At 36.2% G+C, this 18,871-nt stretch overlaps 1 protein-coding gene across 1 annotated transcript; it reads right to left on the bottom strand.

Annotated features, from left to right (window-relative positions):
* Nucleotides 1–964: 964 nt before the first annotated feature.
* On the bottom strand, nucleotides 965–17,033 carry LOC109046484 (interferon-induced very large GTPase 1-like). Its single transcript, XM_042734162.1, has 2 exons — nucleotides 16,526–17,033; nucleotides 965–6,703 (listed from the first exon to the last, which is right to left on the bottom strand). Exons 1-2 carry the CDS (start codon nucleotides 16,598–16,600, stop codon nucleotides 1,868–1,870), a joined length of 4,911 nt encoding a protein of 1,636 aa, XP_042590096.1. The 5' UTR covers nucleotides 16,601–17,033; the 3' UTR covers nucleotides 965–1,867.
* Between the last annotated feature and the right edge of the window lie 1,838 nt (nucleotides 17,034–18,871).

Below are 18,871 nucleotides of genomic sequence, written 5' to 3' on the forward strand. Positions count from 1 at the left end.
GTCACTCTTGTAAAAGAGATTTTAATCTCAATGACTTTTAACCTGGTTAAATAAAATAACTGAACTATAACAAGCTCTAGCTTGATTTCAACTTATTCACTTTGTGCCATGTTTGGATTACTACAGTAAGTGTTTTGTTATTGTTAATATTTTTACAGATGTCTGTGCTGTTCTTAATTTGCACTTACAACCGTTTATAAATGTCTTGACTTTCTTAATCCACTGTGATGATATATCAAGTATGATATTCACTGTAAAAAGTTGTCGCTTTTCTTCATTTATTGTGATTACATTACACTTAATGCAGAATTTACATGAGATTTGTGAGTCCACTCTGAAATTAATACTATGGTTGTATTATAAATGCTGTTCTTAATCCACTGTGACGTTACATTGGAAGTATGTACAGTATATGCTCTGATATTCACTGGTAAATGTTAATAAAAGGGGTTTTCATGTATTTTGAGTACAATGCATTCAGGCTGACATTTTTTACCTAACATGTTCCCTGGGAATCAAACCCACAACCTTTTGTGTTGTTAATGCAATGCTCTACCACTGAGCCACAGGAATCAGTGGTAGAGTATTGCGTACAATGCATTTTGAGTACACTGCAGTTAATGCAGAATTTACATTAGTTTTGTGAAACCACTTTGAAAACACCTGTCATTTGCATTATGTAATACAATGTTGCTGATACAGCATTCAAAGTGTTGTTTTGATTCTTCTGTGAAATCAATTCACGACACCTGAGATAAGGCCTCCATTTTAGTGAATTTTGATAACTCAATATAACAAAATTTAAGTACCAACTCTTGCCTTTTGCCTTTGTTAATATGCATTTTTACTTGTAAAATTATTTTACACACACACACACACACACACACACACACACACACACACACACAGAGGTAAACAAAAATATACACATGAATACAATAAGTTTATTTTTTGTTTCTTGTACATAATCACAAACACATGCACTCATACTACAGGTCTAAAATGTGCATACATTTAAACCCCGCAGAAAGTCTGATGGGCAGACACAAAGATACACATTTGCAGGAATGTATTGGAAAGCATTCTATGAAAAACACTATTGGGTATCATATTTGTGTTTCAATAAGTTTGAAGCAGTTATCAGAAAGTAATTTAAAACTAAAGTAATTAGTAAAACATTTTTCATCACTCAAAAATCTATTTCAAATAAAAAGGACAACATATTCTTTTTATTGTTAAGATGCACACAGTATATTTTATAATCAGAAATTTAAAACCTTCACAACCCACTTTGATTGCCACTAGTAATAACTATATTAAAGAGCTGCTTAGTGTTAAATTATCTTAATTTATGAGTTCACAGGTCCATGTTACCTCTGAATTGAAGAGAGGGTAAATGTGGCTTGCTGGCTGTGTTGGAGGGCTCGAGACCTAAACTGAGCCTGAAGTACCCCCTGGACTTTCTTGGCTGGTTTAGTAGTAAGAAGTGTTGGGTGGCAGAGGTAAGAAGTGGTTTATACAGCATACGCTTATTCTGGCACTGATTGCTTGGATTAACCTAAATTCAAATATTCCTCCTGAACTTTCGTCAAGAACTTCATTTAAACAATTAACTTCGGCACCCATAAAATACTAAATCTAATATAAAACTAAATATATATATAAAAGAGCAGAAGATAATGATGAAACTGATTTGAACACAGCAAACTAAATCGAAATGACAAATGGTGTTGTTTTCTCACAATATGATATTTTGTTCCAACAGCTATTCTCTTATACGGTGTTGCTGATAAAGTCGGAGGTGAGACATTTGACTTGAAATTTTTCACTTTCAACCTCAATGCAACCTCAATTTTTGCTAGTTCAATTAAATGTAATTATACAAACTCTCAATAGCGTCCAGTTTTGAGTATTTTTTCCATTCATCTGGTATCTTACCCTGTCCCTCAAATGTTTTTTTGTGGTGTTTTTCCAGATCTTTCTGGAATCTGCACACAAACCACTTCCAGTAGGGCAGTTCAGAGAGATCAGGGGTGATGCTCCAGTCTGCATAAACTCCTCCTGCTCTTCTGTACTCTCTCCAGGGGACTTCATCAGTTGAGTCACTGGGACAAATATATAGAATGCTGCTTGCTACTGCTGATGTGCAGATATGAGTAGACAAGTTAGATGTATCACTGAAATAGATTCCATTCAGACCAATACTACGATGGAAAGGAGTACTGTGATCTCCATGATGATTTTCTATGCTGTAGGTGCAGGTGGCTCCACAGAATGGACACTGAACCCAACAGCACTGACAGAAGTGATCAGTCAGAATCTCATGTGGCCTGAACTTTCTGTCTAGCTTTAGTGGAAAAGTGTCTGTGTTAAAACTATTGCTGATGTCAGACATTATAGCAGTAAGATCTTTCTTTATCACATATTCTAAGAGGTTGAAATCCTCAACATCATGATGTTTCTCTCCACTGAGGTCTTTCTCAGAGAAGATCAGTACGTCTGAGAGCTGCTGTGTGAAACTCTTCAACCACAAACCAACATCTCCACTGTTCACTTGAACATGTTCAGTAGATTCATGAGCTGCTTTCATGATCTTCTGCTGCAGGAATTTAATGTTATTTTTCATCTTGGGTAAAACACTGAGACTGAACTTATCAGTGATGTACCGACTGACTTCATCTCTGATGAAACTCTTGAAGTGAAGCCTGGGATAATTCAGGTAATCCATGTATTTGACAAAATCATTCTCTTCTGCCAGTGTCTTCAGGATGTGTTTCTCCAAATTTAGTCTGTTTCCATTCAGTGATTCACAGTTTTTCATAATTTCGTATGTCAGATCTCTGGCAGTCTTCTTGTAGACACTCTGCTCTATGGGCTCTTTCAGTTTCTGGCAGATGATCTTACCAAAAACAGCAGCTGATGGAGCTTCATTACAGTATTTTTGAAAGATACTATAGTACTCTTCTCTCTTCTTCTCAACATATATCACAGGATCATTGGTTTCCCTGAACAGTCTGTGTTGGTCGGTGATCATCTTGTTTGCTCTCACACAGATGGAAAGAACCAAATCGATAAAGAATTCATTCTTGAACTCATATTTCACTGGTCCTTCCTCATGTTCTGTTACTCTCTTATTGATATAATCTATGAGTTTTTGAATGCAGCTCATGTTGTAGCCCATCTTTGAAATGTTAAATGACTGAATCATTGTGTCTGTCTGCTGGTCAACATCTGAAACTAATGATCTTATTTGAGCTTCTTTCTCTGGAGACAGAGTTCGAATATTTCCAAATGTTCCTTTCATTGTACTGAAAGCACCTTTTATCAACTCTTTAACCCCCTTTTTTGTGGACTTTTTGAAAATAACATAATCAAAAAAACTTGACACAGTGAAAATGTTGCTGTCCTCTTTAATGTGGTCAGCAGAGGGATGCCCCTTGTTGATGTCACTGAGGATTTTTATCACATCTCTCATTATGTCAATGTCATTGTTTGGAGGCTTGTCTGAGATAATCTCATCTACAGTCTGCGCCCAAAACAAATCAAACTCTTTCTTCAGTGTTTCTTCATCATTTGCTTTGTCTTTGAGTTTTAAGGGAAGTTCTTTGCTCTTTTCATAGAGAGCGTTTTCATGATTTGTCCTCTGATCATCAATCTTTTTCCTCAGGTCTCGCTGCTGAAGAATCCCATTTAATTTCCTTTTTGTTTCTCTCACAATATTTTCCTGAAGCTCTTTGATCTTGATTTCAAATGATGTTTTCCATTGAATCAGTATATCTTTATCTTTGTCTTTCTCAAAGAATTCAGACATTGACTTTTCTACTTCTTCACTTGTCATCTTCAGTTCTCTTTGAAGATCAATTTCCTCAACCTCACGAACTGCTTCATTTTCTATTTTGTTGTATAGTTTGCTCTCTGTTTCCATCATGGCACTGCGAAGACTCCAGGACCACTTGCTGTATTCAGTCTCCAGTTTCCTGTAGGCTGAAATCTCCAGAGAATTTCTGAAGCTGAAGACGAATTGTTCATTCAGTAAAGCCTCCCAGAGATCTTTAATACGATCTTTTAAGTCTTTCAGCATCATTCCATGTGATTTTGAGGCATGAGACATAATAGTTTTCTTTAGTTCTTGAATGTTCTCACAGTAGTTTGGGTTTGGTGGTGCCATTGGTGGGCTGCCCTCCCAGAGCTGAGCAAAATACTTCACATCATTCTGTACATCAAATCTAATGACGTCACTGAAACGTTGTGCATCACAGACTTCCTCTTCAGCAGCAAGTTCTGTCATCTCATCCAGTTTCTCCAGCAGTCGTCTCCTTCCCTCCATGTTTTTCTCTCCAGCTGTGATGTCTGAGACGTTCTGATGCACAAACACACAGCTGGGATTCAGACTGACCTTCTTCATCCTCATGAAGGCCTGAACAACAATCTGAAGAATGTCCAGCATCTCAGATGGGTTTTCTCCAAAGATGTTGATCAAGGTCATATTTGCAATACCTACAACAAATGTGGCCAGTTCATTGTCATGATCTCTTGTTGATCTTCCAGCCAGTTCTAGAGCACGAAGACCCTCAGTATCAACAACCAGAATATAGTCAAAGTTCATCTGTGTTTTCATCTCGTCTGAGACTCTGATCAGCTGCATGAAAGCTCCTCTGGTGCACCTGCCAGCACTGACGGCAAACTGGAGTCCAAACATGGCGTTCAGCATGGTGGATTTCCCAGAGCTCTGAAGCCCTAAAACTGACAGCACAAAGACTCTCTGGTCTCCCAGTTTCTGGATGAGTTGATCTAGAACAGCAGAGATCCAGATCACAGGAACATGAGCAGCATCTCCATCCATCAGCTCCAGTGGAAATCCAGAGATCATCATCTCAGCTGCAAGACTCGGGAGAGAAGAGAAGGGAATCTGCAGGTCTTTCTTGTTCTTCTTCACAGATGAACATGATTCATAGATCTGACCGATCTCCCTCATGATGTGCTCCACACCAAAGGTTGCAGCTTGAAGATCCTCAGATATTCTCTCAAGTTCTGCTTGTTCAGCCGGGAGTTGTTCAAATGTATCATGATTCTCTTTCATTTGTAAGACTGTTGACCACTTTTCATTATACTTATGATGTAGAGCAGAAAGATCAGCTGAGATATATTCACCCAGGAGGATTATGAGCCATTTAATGAAAAACATCTTTTTATGTTTAGCATCTGTGTTCATTTGATTTAGAAAGAGTTTCATAAACTCACTGATGTTAGATTCATGCTGTTGCTCAAGGATTTTCTTCATTTCTGTTTGTTTTCTGCTTATGTCCACTTCTGTCTCATCTGCTCGAGGCCGATGTAGTTCTTTGTTCTTCTGACTCCACTGATGCCACAGTTGCCCCTGATGAGGCAGAAATGATTCTTTGATTTCTGTCAGATCTTTCTTCTCCAGTAAACTCATCATCTGCTGTGCTGCTTCTCTTCCTCTCCTGCAGTCATCATCATCTTCCTCATCTACTCTAATGTCTGAGTGTCTGAGTTTCTGAGTGTGATGTTCTGTATTCTCTGAGGGTTTGGACACATCTTCAAGTCTGAACGTGGAAGATGATTCTGAGAGACAATCTTTTATTGCTCTTCTGAGTTCATCAGATATTTCTGACTGATTTCTGTCTTTCAGACCAATCCGGTATTTTTTCTTCACCACAGTTACAGCAGATTCATCCTCAGTAAAAAGACAAATGAGTGGCTTTGAGCCCTTGTGGAGTTCTTGAAGTCTTTTCCTGCTTCTGTCATTCCTCTGAAGTTGTGGTAGAAGAACAACATTGACTGAGCTCATTTCAGTGAGGATCTGCAGCTGTTTCTCATGGTCTCCTGCGTCACCGTGTAGATTACAGAACGCTACACACTCAGTGAATTTATCTGTTTCTCTTCCAGAAGGGCAGAACCAGGTGATCTCCACCACTCCATCCATCAGGACTCTGGTTTTGCTGCTGCCTGAGCAGTTCCTGTGGAAGAATGTGTTGTGTTTCTCATTGATCAGACTGTTCATCAGCTGAGACTTGGATGAAGACACAGAGCCAAACCTGAAGAAAAACACCATTGGAGTCTCTGCCTTGTAGATGGGCTGGGTTTGACTGATGATTTCATTATTGGTGTTGGTCATCTTCCAGCTCTTGTTGATTTGTCTGAATGTCCAGAGAGGAAACTCAGTCTGTTGAGTGAATGGATCAGGAACAAGCAGAGGCAGAGCGTACTGACACTGGGACAGTTTAGTGACCATCAGCTGCTTCAGAAAACTATCAGCACAATGAAACGTGGCCATCTGAACATCCATCGGGTGAATTTTCTTAGATTGGCCTGTTTCTTTATTAGATACTGACCCTAAATTGTGAATAAAATCTTCAAAATCAGCTACTTCTTTAAATGATTCATAGCTGGCTTGACCATTGTGAGCTTCCTCGTTGTTGTCTTTAGTTTTAATGCATCTTGCTCTGTAGTCCATTATCAGTAGTTTTTGTATGAAAGTCTGAATCAGTTCATCTTCAGCACAAGACTCATGGGAGTGTAATGAATGTGCAGTTAACTGAAGAACATCTGCAGCTCTCAGTTTACTGTGATGCTTGTCTTTCAGAAGTCTGTGAAATAGATTCTCTTTTTTATTCAACACTTCCTGATGTAGGTGTTGATCTGTACTGACTTCTGATGTTCCACAGTGCTTGTTCTCTGCCTGTTGAAGAAAGAAACTTTAATTTACTTTATTTACTTTGGTTTTAAACAATTACATAATAATATCACTCTTACATTTTATTTTTGATAGAATTTATTGGATTTATTGTCAGCTCCAATTTTTAAGCATAGACCTGAGAATAATATATCCAGCTCAAACGGTTGTAAATCATGAATGCCTTTAGTCAGAAACACAATTTTGGACTCTTTTGAGACAGGGAACATAGCAAATTATTATTATTTATTGTTTAATTGAAAAACAATTCTAAAAGTGGAACAGGAAAAAGTAATAGAAGTTATAGATGTATAGAAGAGAGTTTGGTGTAAGACTTTGTTTGGGCACAGTACCAAACTTTTCCACAAATGACACCCATCTCCTTTATCAGCGGTTCTCAATTCCAGTCCTCACGCCCCCCAGCTCTGCATATTTTGCATGTCTCTCTTTATTAACACACCTGATTCAGATAATTATCTCGTTAGAAGTGAGCTCCGTGCATGAACTGTGTTCCCATTGACATGCTCCCTACTCCCTGAGCAGGGAAATCTGTTGAAGTTTACCTCACTTCGGAACATTCATTCACAGATTTGTGCTGCGTAACATCTTCACACGGACGAGTGTGACATCATATACCTCTGTAAATAAATACAATTTTAAATTCACGTCTCACACACTTCAGTGCACTTTGAATGGAACATACACGTTCACTTAGAACTGGAATCGTGGCGGAATATCCTGTGATGTCCACTTCGCAGGGCACTTACGTTTGAATAGAACAAAAGTCTGAAGCGATAAGAGAAACGTACAAAATGTGCAGAGCAGGTGGGCGTGAGGACTGGAATTGAGATCTGCTGTCCTATATGATTTGAGTGATCTGAACCATATATTTCCATACAAAAATCACACTTTTTGTAAAGTAGACATCGTATTCAGAAATAGTATGGCAGTGTCTTTGAATTCAGTCTCCATCTAACAGCAAAATCACCTGTGTTAAATGTACACCTATACACTGCCAATAAACTTAATGAGACATTTCATTTTGGCTTCCGGGCAAAACACAGCAAATTAATTGCCCTGATTAAGGTTTTAAATGATCTGCATTCTATTTGGGACTCGGGTAAAGGCTGACCAACACTTAAAAGCCTTATCAGATTTTCAAAAATATGAACACAGACTATGAAAAAAATATATATAATAATAGTTTTAACAGTTTTGTTCCTATAGTGTGTGGAGTACCATAATGTGGCCAAGACAGCACACATTCCTCTAACATATTCCATTCAAAAACAAAAAGAGTCCCAACTGTGAAATTTCACAAACATCTCTTGTGGTAAAATGTGACTTTAGAGTAAAGAAACATTGTGGGAAATGGGCAAGAATAAATGACGATAATAAAAATGACGATAATAGTGTTTGGTATAAAGGTAAAATGACTTAATAAAGATTTGCATGCGCAGTGTAATAATTTTGGAAGTGTACATAAGACTGTAAGTGTAAATTAAATTTACATGCGCACGGAGCACTGTGTAAAGGTGTAAATCGTGATTCAAGCTCAAGAAAAAAAATAAGGTCAGCATTTTACTGTTATTGGTAAGTGTAATTCATGTATTGTGAAACTGCAGCTTCATGCTAAAGCAAAATAAATATGATCTGTATTCCTCTGACTTCCATTTTTCCACGCTTACACTTTTGGCACGATTCTCTCACTAACTGAGTTTTGCAAGCGTGAGGGGGAAGGTGGGTCCACCTTCTTCTTGTAGCCGATCAAATGAGCCTCTCACTGACTCTCCATTTACTCTTATCTGATTGGTTCAATAAACACATCATACACCAAGTCTTCTATCTTAATTTAGTTCAGGATCGTTCTTGCTACCAGAATGGTAATTTTAACATACACATACAGTAAAAAAAAACATTAATAACAGCTTAATTAAAACATGATATTTTATAAGTTGTGTATCATTAGGCTATCATTCGAGCTGTGTAGTTTCCTTCTCTTCCTCAACAAGTTATATGATATATTAGTTTATTGTAATAATATTGTATTCATATCATTCTAATATTATTGTAATAATATTTTAATTTAAAGGTATGTTACAAAATATGACTAGAATATTTATTAAAATATTCATCTGTAACTTATTCAGCATTTATCATCTGTAATACTATCGTGTAACCACTAGATAGCTGTTTAGCTCTCTATGTAAACATAAACATGACAATATTCCCTATAGTGGCTGGGAACTCTGGATTCCCACATAATTAGCTACTTGAATTTGCATATATATTTAGACATTATTAAATACATATTTATCAAAGATTTTGCATTAGTAAAATCTGGACACAAAGAAAGGATTTTGTTAATCATTCTTGTTTCATATAATAGCTTGATCAGTCACATGAAGTAATCAGAATCAATACTGAAATTTGAGCATTGTCACATTGCATCATTCTGATTATAAAGTTTAACATCAGCTCAGTGGTGTAAGCAGATTATGAAATTTAAAAGTAAAGCCAAAACAAACCAAATAATGTTAACACCGGCTCGGAATTCAGTATGAACACATGGCAGCATATCAAAGGAAGATGTTTTAGTTAAGTTGTTATTTTTTAATTTTTAAAAAAATAAATTTTACTGTATGTGCACGTTAAAAGTACCATTCCGGTGGCAAAAACGATCCTGAATTAAATGAAGATAGATGTCTTGGCGTATGATGTGTTTATCGAATCAGTCAGATAAGAGTAAATGAAGAGTCAGCGAGAGGCTCATTTGATTGGCTACAAGAAGAAGGAGAACCCGCCTTCCCCCTCACGCTGGCAAAACTCAGTTAGTGAGAGAATCGTGCCAAAATTGTAAGTACAGAGAAATGAAAGAAGAAGCTTACATATCGGATTATTTCAGGAACTTTTTGCCCTACATACACAACGAGTCATTTAGACATTTGCAACAGTTTGTTTTTTTACACATACAGATTGGTTCTATGCAGTAAATCCGTTTTGCAGTTCTTTAAACTGTTGTTTTCGCAGGCAAAATACTGTTCACAGGCTTGCAGTGCTTTTGACCGTCTTTTGGCGAAAACAATGTGCCAAAAGTGTAAGCGTGGAAAAATGGAAGTCAGAAGCATGCAGATCATATTTATTTTGCGATAGCATGAACCTGCAGTTTCACAATACATTAATTACACTTACGAATAACAGTAAAATGCTGAAAATCAATTTTCTTGCACTTGAGACACGATTTACACCTTTACAATGCTTCTCTTGCACATGCAAATTTAATTTACGCTTACAGTCTCATGTACATGTCCACAAATATTACCCTGCATATGCAAATCTTTATGACATCATTTTACCTTCATAGTTTGGACTACTTTTTTACAGAAAATTTACTGAAAAAAAGAAAAAGGTTTGAATTAAGTTGTAGAGATGGCGTTATCATGGACATTCATGTTACAGCATGAGCTAGTGGTGAGTAATGCTTCCATCTTCCATCAGCTTCTTTCTGATTAGTTATCGCTTTGTTTCATGTGACAATCTGCAGAGTGCATGCAGGTTTGTCCTCAGGATTCCCCCACTTAACAGGATTTCTGATTGTAAACATTCAACTTTTTGTATATTTACGATTCAGTGTGCAGTGTAGATAGCTTCATTAATTATAACAGAAGTTTGTGATGTACTAAGACAAGTGACAGCTTTTTAATGATTGTAAAGGGAGTTTGCAAATGTGTGTGATTTTTGATTTTATACAGAAGTTAATATGAAGTGACTTGCATTTTAGGATCACTATTGTCTGATTGTGCTCTATTTTGTCAACGAAAATAGTTCCAAACAAAGTCACAGTTGACCCGCTGCGCATCTCCAAACAAACACAGCACTGTTTTCTTTATTAATCAATCTGCGTTTATGAACAAATCTCATGAGTCAATGACCCATTCATAAAGACAGTCACTTGCTTCGCTCCTTAATGAATCATCCATTTGAATGTATCGATTGAATGAATGATTCAGTGACAAAGAAAATCCCTGTGTTCCATTCGGAATGGTTCATCCCTACACCCTAATCCCTTCAAAGGGTTTACCCTCCAGAGTGAGAGCTTCGAAGGGATGAAGAGAGTAGGGGTCTATTTTTTTGGAATGCACTTCTGCGTCATCATAACGAGACGATCAAGGAGTCACCTTTGTCACACATTTTGTATGCTGGTTGACCCCCAATCGTATTTTACGTTAAATATAATCTATACTTGTTTATGTAATGTAATGTTCTGTCAGGACCAATATCGTCAAAGATGATTGACAATTAACGTAAAGTTTGGATTGGCGGTATGGTTCTGTTCTGGGCAAGAACTCCCTGCACATCCATGCAGCAGCGATAGACCCGGTGATAGAACTGGTGTGAATTGATCTTAAGCAGTAAAGTTAAGAAAAAAATCTCTGCTAACGAAAAACACAAGTTACTATACAATAACGAATAACTTAGGTTACTAGACTTTGGGACTCCTCAGAACTCCATTAACTCTCATCCTTTTGAACTGTTTGTGTGTGTGTTTTCATTAGCATAGTACCATGTAATCTATAGAGTAGCTCAAATAAATTCTGCAGACTTATTGCAAAACATCTGACCTGAAAAGGATTTAGGACCACGTATAAAAGTGGCCAGTGGTCAAGCATTGTGTTAGCAGTGCAAAAGGTTGTGTATATAGTCTGAATGTACTGTAAGTCGCTTTGGATAAAAGTGTCTGCTAAATAAAAACTGAAAATGCTACAGTACAAACCTGTTAAATGGTTAATGGTAAGTTCCTGTAAAATTTACAGGGAAAACCCATAAACTGACATTCTGCATTGCATTTCAAATTTTGTTTGAATTTGATGTTTTTTCTTTGAAATAACTATGTTTCTTCTTAGTTTTTTCTTATCTGTGATGTTTATTAGGGTTGTACTGTATGTTACATATAATATTGATAAATTAATCTTTATTGCATATTTCAGTTTAATGTGTCTCACAGCGATGGTGTTTAGTGTTTGTGTGAATGACACTGTGCATCTTCTATATATGTTATCATTTAAAAGCTGCTTGTGATGGCCTTTGGTTCATCACATGACTTTCTCATCACACCTGCATTTGGTGGTTATCAGTGTATTACAAAGGTACAAAACAGATTTCAGTACTTCAATAGGTTGGTATATTAACATTATATCAGTTAATGAAATTAGGTATTTAACTGTAAATTTAAGTTAAAACCATAAAACCTAAAATGTTGTTACCATATTTTTTTACGGTAGAATTCCGGCAACCACAGCTGCCGTTTTTTTACCGTAAGAATCACATATGAGCAAATAAAATGGATTTGGGCAACATTTTCCTGACGTGTGAATCTAACCAAAGTAACACTTAAGCAGTATTGCCTGCAGGTAATGAGATAATTAAGTGATTAATTGATGATTGGCCATTCGTGATGGTAGGCGACCTGCTGTTAACAACCAGAATCATAGTGTCAAAATAAATTAGTAATTAAAAAACTTCCTGAAATGCATGGCAAACATTTACCATTAATGGAAATGTCAAAGACCATCAATATTTTTAGACTGAAAGAAAAAAAGAGAAGAGACAAGCACACTACCATTGCCTTATGCCCAGTTTACACTGTATGGTATTTTGGGCTTTCCCAGATGAAATGATGATCATAATACAATAGGAGTGATTTCTCTTTGGTCATGGCTCTTAAACGGTGGTCCTATATTGGACTGTGAGAGAGGTGCAAAGATGGCTGTAATGGTCTTGTGACCAAAAATAGCATGTGATAGTTTTCTGGCAGTGTCAGAAATTTAGGATAACCATCTCACAGTGTTTTTGCTGGTACAACCTATGTCTACTGAGTAGACAATAAAAATTCAAATTGATGTATTGATCAACACGACATTGACCTAGAGCAGGGTTCCTCAAATCTTACCCTGGAGGTCCAATGCGCTGCAGAGTCTAGCTCCAACCCTAACCTACCTGTGATTTTCTAATGATCCCGAAGACACTGATTAGCTTGCTCAGGTGTGTTTGATTAGGGTTAGAGCTAAACTCTGCAGGAAAGTGAATCTCGAGGTCCAGATTTGAGGATCCCTGCGCTAGAGCATAAATGCTATGTAGACGAAAGGAATACCGGTATGTGAGATTTCAATAATTAATTTATTTTCCTCCTTTGCCTTTTTATTCAGTAGCCTACACATAAAGCCACAATTGCCAAAGCATAATTCATCTTGCTCTATTTCGGCAATTTTAAATAGCTGACAACCGGACCACGAGACATAATGGCAATAACAGCACCATTTTACCATTTCTAAATAAAGTGAGCTGCACTTCAAAACAACAGTGTGGTTCACACCACAAGTGCTCATGATCGTTTATTGTAATGATCTTTCGGCGTTATATCCTCTAATATATATATATTTTTTTTTATCTAGAGCCAAACGCATTTCATTCAAACTCGTTCTGTGTTTGTTCATTGTCTATAAAGACACTAAAGTGCTATTAAGAGCTGTGGATTACACAGTTATTTTAAAAACAGATCAATATTTTACTAAAACACTGCAGAAAACAACAGTTGCAAATATTGTTATTTTTACCTATCATACTCTGACCGTTCAAACCGGGTTTGTGACAGGACTTTTTTTTTCATCTACATTTAGCTTTATTAATCAGTATGTTAAGAGCATTTTAAAAATAAACACATTATTGTTAAAATTGGGAAAATTATTTGTAGATCGCAAGGAAGGCACATAAACATTGAAATTACTAGTTAACTTTGTTTTCTGCTCATGATGAGAGCATTTTGATTGTTTGTTTTAAGCAAAATATAAAAATACTCCAGACCCATACAGTATCTTTTATGTCCTTACATACAGTATGTATCTAAATTAAAAAAAAATAATAATATAATATCTTATATTTTAATATTCATATCAAATTGGTCTCAACTGATGATTCTTTAAATAGAAAAATTCTCAGAAGCCACTGGCCTTTGGCTCTGAGGACCCAATATCATCTTTGATTACTAATAGGATTTTTTTTATTTTTTTTTATTTTTTTTTTTACCGGTGCCCAGAAGGAAATGTGTAAGTATTCATATATGTATTCATATATATATATATATATATATTTAGTCTCGACCTCCACTGGGAAGGAAATATAGAGACTGGACCTCTTTGAACTTTAATTGAATACCTCTGCTCTATTTGTTTAACACTTACACATGCTGATGATGTTTTATACTTCTACAGCAGGGCTGGGAAACTTCACTGTCCTGCAGAGTTTAGCTCCAACCCTAATCAAACACACCTGCCTTTAACTTTCTAGTGACATTAAAGACAATGGCTGCATCCGAAAACTGAAAAAGCTGCCTTCAGAGGACGCATTCCAAGGTAGGAAGGCATCAAGGCACGTCTGAATTCAATGTTAGCTTCAGTTCCTGTCTCCTGAGATGCCTTTTGAAGGCAGCATAGATGTATCCTTCACTGCCTTTGATATCCCACAATCCTGTGCATTCCATTCTGTGACCGTTAAGCCAAAAAATAAAGATGGCGTCTGAAAGTTGCGGTCGGTGGTCAGTTGTGTGTAAATGTATGTTTCTGATCAACGTTTTCCTCTTTTTCTGTAATTTCTAGCGAGAAATTAATATTGCAGTGATAAAATATCCACTTAGTTATCACCAAAGCTCTCTATATTTTGCTGTAGATCATTAAACCGTTACTCTGCCTCAGAAGCCTGACAAAAACAAATTTCAATAGTTTCACCCGCCAAAAAACGCTGCCTGCAAAAACATCCCCTGATACGGCAGCGAGGCAGCAAGTAACCTGCCTAAGTTTTTGGATGCAGCCATTGTGTGCTTCTCAATATCCCCCTTGTTTTCCTCGCACCTCTGTCCTCCATCCTATGACCTGGAAACCGATTGAGCTAAGCCATCTTGTAGGACATCTCAGTTGTCTAATTGCACTACAAGGAGGCAAGGGTAGAGGAATGAGGAGGCTTCCTGAGGAGTCAGGTGTATCCATTGCGAAGTGTTTTATTGACTAAACGTGATGCACATCTAAATTCTTCTTCCCCCTTACATCTGCACCAAGTTTTAACCATGGCAGAAAACACAAACACACATAAATGTGAGTATTAAGCATGAAGTTATTGTAAATGTGGGTTATGTTTTGACAGTGCCTTTAATTTCTATGTATAATGTGTACTTTTCAGCACAGTTTTAATTACGTTTATCTACTAAATTATTGAATTACAGTATATCAAAGCACAAGAAAATGAAAGAAAATTAAACAAACTGTAATACTACACAACAAATAAAAAAATAGTTTAATTTTAAGAATAATTTATTGTTTATAATAACTGGTAATATTAAAATATATATATATATATATATGGACAAATGTGGTATTTTGTGGAGGTTGAAACTATTACAATATAAATAATTATCTCTAATGTTCAAGAATCCTGACATTAAAGCTAAATCCAGTTTTGTAGAGTCATCATTAATTGATGATGCTTTGAAGTGATGCTAAAGGAACCGAGGATATATCATTTTAGTTGATTCAATTCCTCCATCCTCACGTCTTTTCCTTGCGTTCTTCCCTCGCATCCTGAAAGGGCGGCGCTCAGACTTGAGGAAAGGAAGCGAGGATGCACAAATAAGAATTGAGAAGCACCCATTGATTAGTTTGTTCAGGTGTGTTTAATTAGAATTGGAGCTAAACTCTGCAGGACAGCAGCCCTCTAGGACCGAAGTTGCCCATCCCTGTTCTACAGTAACTTGCATCGTAGCCTACAATTTAATAGGTTTCATCATCGTTCAGTCTGCATACATGGTGTACCCAAGCTTATTCGTATATTGTAAAGTGTGATTTGGAAATATCTTATAACATTTCTGAAATCTTACAGTTTGTAGAAGGAATTGGATGAAATCAATTGCAAATAAAAGACATAAAATTTCTCAAGGTCTCAGCAGATGATTATTAAATAATTACAATCTTCACTTATTTCAAACCTGTTAGATTTTTTTTTCTTTTATACAAAAGTTTTTTTTTTTTTTTTTTTTTTTTTTTTTTTTTTTTTTTTGATTGTCAAATAACATGGGTTAGATGTTGATGTTTAACTGAAAGTCATACAGTAGTTTAGTGCAAAGTCGCCATTATGGGGATGAAGGTATGACTTTTTTTAATGTTAGTTTTAATGTTAATGTTTTTCTCACTGGCTGCTGCAAATGTTTGTCATGGCAAGAAAGAAAAGCAAGAAAGACTGTGATCTAATGATGTTGGCTACTTTTTCATGATGATGATGACGATGACATCATCATGTAGTCTGATTCACTGATCTTATCAGGGAGTTTGATCTATTAGAATAAGGGTGATGAGTTATTAATTTAATTATTCTTAATTATAGTAGCTGTGTTACTCTACAGCATGCAGCATGAGATCCAGCAGTGTTTTATCAGATCTTAAATTATTATTTTTCTAAGAGAAAAAAAATATATAGATTTTTTTTTTTTTTCATGATCATCCCACGTTATACTTTTGTACATGAAAATCAGGACGCTTGGCCTTATTTAAGGAAAATGCCTGTATTTTAAGTAACACATATAATCGGTTAAATAACAGGAAAAAAAATTATTTGGCATAAATGTATGATTTTTATGGAATATCACGCTTCTAATAAAAATGTGAAATTGTTAAATTATACTGCATTTTCTCTTTAAAATTATACATTTCTTCATAGTGAGAGAGAGAGAAAGATGAAAACACACAATACAACACTAATATTTTTAGTTGTGAAATAATGTCAAACCTGAGTATTGAAGTCCTCCATCTCTGTATTATCAGTTCCGTGGGCTTCCATCTTGCATCTTCCCATGGGCTGCATCTGTAAACTCTGTAAGCTACTGTATGTCTATTTATACGGAGTGAAACGGAAAATTTTTTGCATTCTTAACATCACCTGTTTTTGTTTTATCTTTGTGGGGAGGTCTTTGAGCTGAGTTCAGCCTTTTTACATTTACTGAAGATGTGAATGTGTAATTTCCTTCTGTTTCTGTCTTTATTATTTTGAGATGTTAATAATTCGTGTATATGTAATTGCGTAAGTATATGCATATGTAATAATTTTTAATTATTGCCATGAACAGAATGTTAGAGAGGATAAGTAAAAAGTTTAACTAGAATGAAATGTAGAATTTTGCCAAACTATTCTTTAGAAAAGTATTTCCTCATTTTTGTTTTAGGGTATCTTACTTCCTCTTTCCAGTCAGACAGGTTCTCAAGATCACTGAAAATGTATGCTAGAAACCCAGCTAACAATTTTTTTGTTGTTCTAAGAAAGTTTACAATTTATTTTTATTTATTTATTTATTTTTTAACAAGAACACCTCCGGTTTTCTTAATGTTAGTGGAACAGATTTTTAAAGTTTAGTATGATGTTCCTGAAACATTACTTATCTTAATTTTAATTACATCATTTTAGGAATGTTGCAATGTTCCAAGAAGCTAAAAAATGTTCTGTTTCCTTAATGTTCATAGAATGTCCGTTAAAGGCTAGTATGATGTTCCTGAAATATTTAAGTAATTTTTATTTACAAAAGTGATCAAAAAGTTACCAATAAATCCAATGGAGAATGTTGTAGCGAAATGGTACACAACAAAATGTAAAATGTCACTGTAAAATGAATACTACCCATTTTCTAAATGAGTCCAGTCCACATAGTGTAAAACATGACACTGAAGCAACTGCAGTTAATTAGATAAGTAAGTGATTAATTGAGTGATGATTGAGAGTAAGTGATGAACATATGTTGTTAACAAACAGAATCACTAAAGGAAAAAAAACAAGAAGAACAGAATAAAGCAGAGACAAACAGAAAACACGAAAACTACAACTAACTTCCAGTCATAGCCTAGATGAAATCAAATGAAATAAAAGAAGACATTAAACCTCTCAAGATCTCTGCAGAAGATGATTAAACAACTCCAAAAACTCCATTACCAGCTCATAAAAAATAAGTAAATAATAATAATAATAATAATTGAATTTTATTTTTGTCATACATCTACAAAGTTCTTAATGAGAATTAACAGAGATTTATATCTAAATCAAAAATGATCAGGTGATGTTGGTCATTTATTAATGCTGGCATTATTTTCATCTTTATAAAGTGGTTTAAAATTTACAGGTCTCATCCCAAGTTTAATCACTGATCAATGTTATTGTCAGTAACACATTTAACAGGTACTCAGGCAAATTTAAAAGTGTTTAGTTTCACTGCGGCAGCGGTCATGGCAGCCCTCGTGTGAAGCCTCCTCGTGTGAAGACAGACGAGTGTAAAGACCATCGACATACCTGCGCGACTCCACCGACAAGGCACTTGAGTATTGCTTTTCACCCCTTTCTTTTCTATTTGTATAGCTTGTTCTCAACTACTTATTTAGGTAACTTGTACTCACTATGTGCTTTCAGATCTCTGCTAGTACTACGAACACTCGGAGAGCACACACTGTACGTCGGAGGCAGGCCTATACCAATAATCTACGGCCTGTCCTTCTGACCTCTACTACTTTACTCTCTATTCCAGTTGGTCTCTGGAACTGCCAGTCTGCTGTTAACAAAGCTACTCATTCCGGTCTCAACCTCATGGCCCTAACTGAGACTTGAATCAAACCTGAAGACACTCCCGCAGCCCTCTTCACTAATTTCACTTGTTCCCACACCCCTCGTATGACCGGGAGGGGTGGAGGTACTGGTCTCCTTATGTCAAAAGAATAGAAATTTGATCTTCAACCATCTCTTACAGGTAACAGTTCATTTGAATAGCATGCAATTACTATAACCCACCCTGTTAAAATCCACTTTGTGGTTGTTTATCGTCCCCCAGGTCAACTGGGAAACTTCTTGGAGGAGTTGGATGGTACACCTCTGGTACTGCTTGGTGACTTCAACATCCACCTAGATAAACCCCAGGCTGCTGACTTAAACACTCTGCTCGCCTCATTTGATCTCAAGCAAGTGCCTACTACAGCGACTCACAAATCAGACAACCAACTGGACGTCATCTACACGCGCTGTTGCTCCATGGACAACACTTTAGTTGCTCCACTGCACACCTCAGACCACTTCCTCATAACTGCTAACCTCGCACTTACT

Source organism: Cyprinus carpio, chromosome A3 (assembly GCF_018340385.1).
Source record: "Cyprinus carpio isolate SPL01 chromosome A3, ASM1834038v1, whole genome shotgun sequence".
In the NCBI taxonomy this organism is placed as follows: Eukaryota; Metazoa; Chordata; class Actinopteri; order Cypriniformes; family Cyprinidae; genus Cyprinus; species Cyprinus carpio.

Excerpts from the sequence above, each read along its gene's own strand:
- LOC109046484 (XM_042734162.1), bottom strand. The coding sequence starts at position 16,600 with ATGCAGCCCATGGGAAGATGCAAGATGGAAGCCCACGGAACTGATAAT. Across the intron at positions 6,704-16,525 it reads TGGAGGACTTCAATACTCAG|GCAGAGAACAAGCACTGTGG; the intron begins GTTTGACATTAT and ends TTTCTTCAACAG.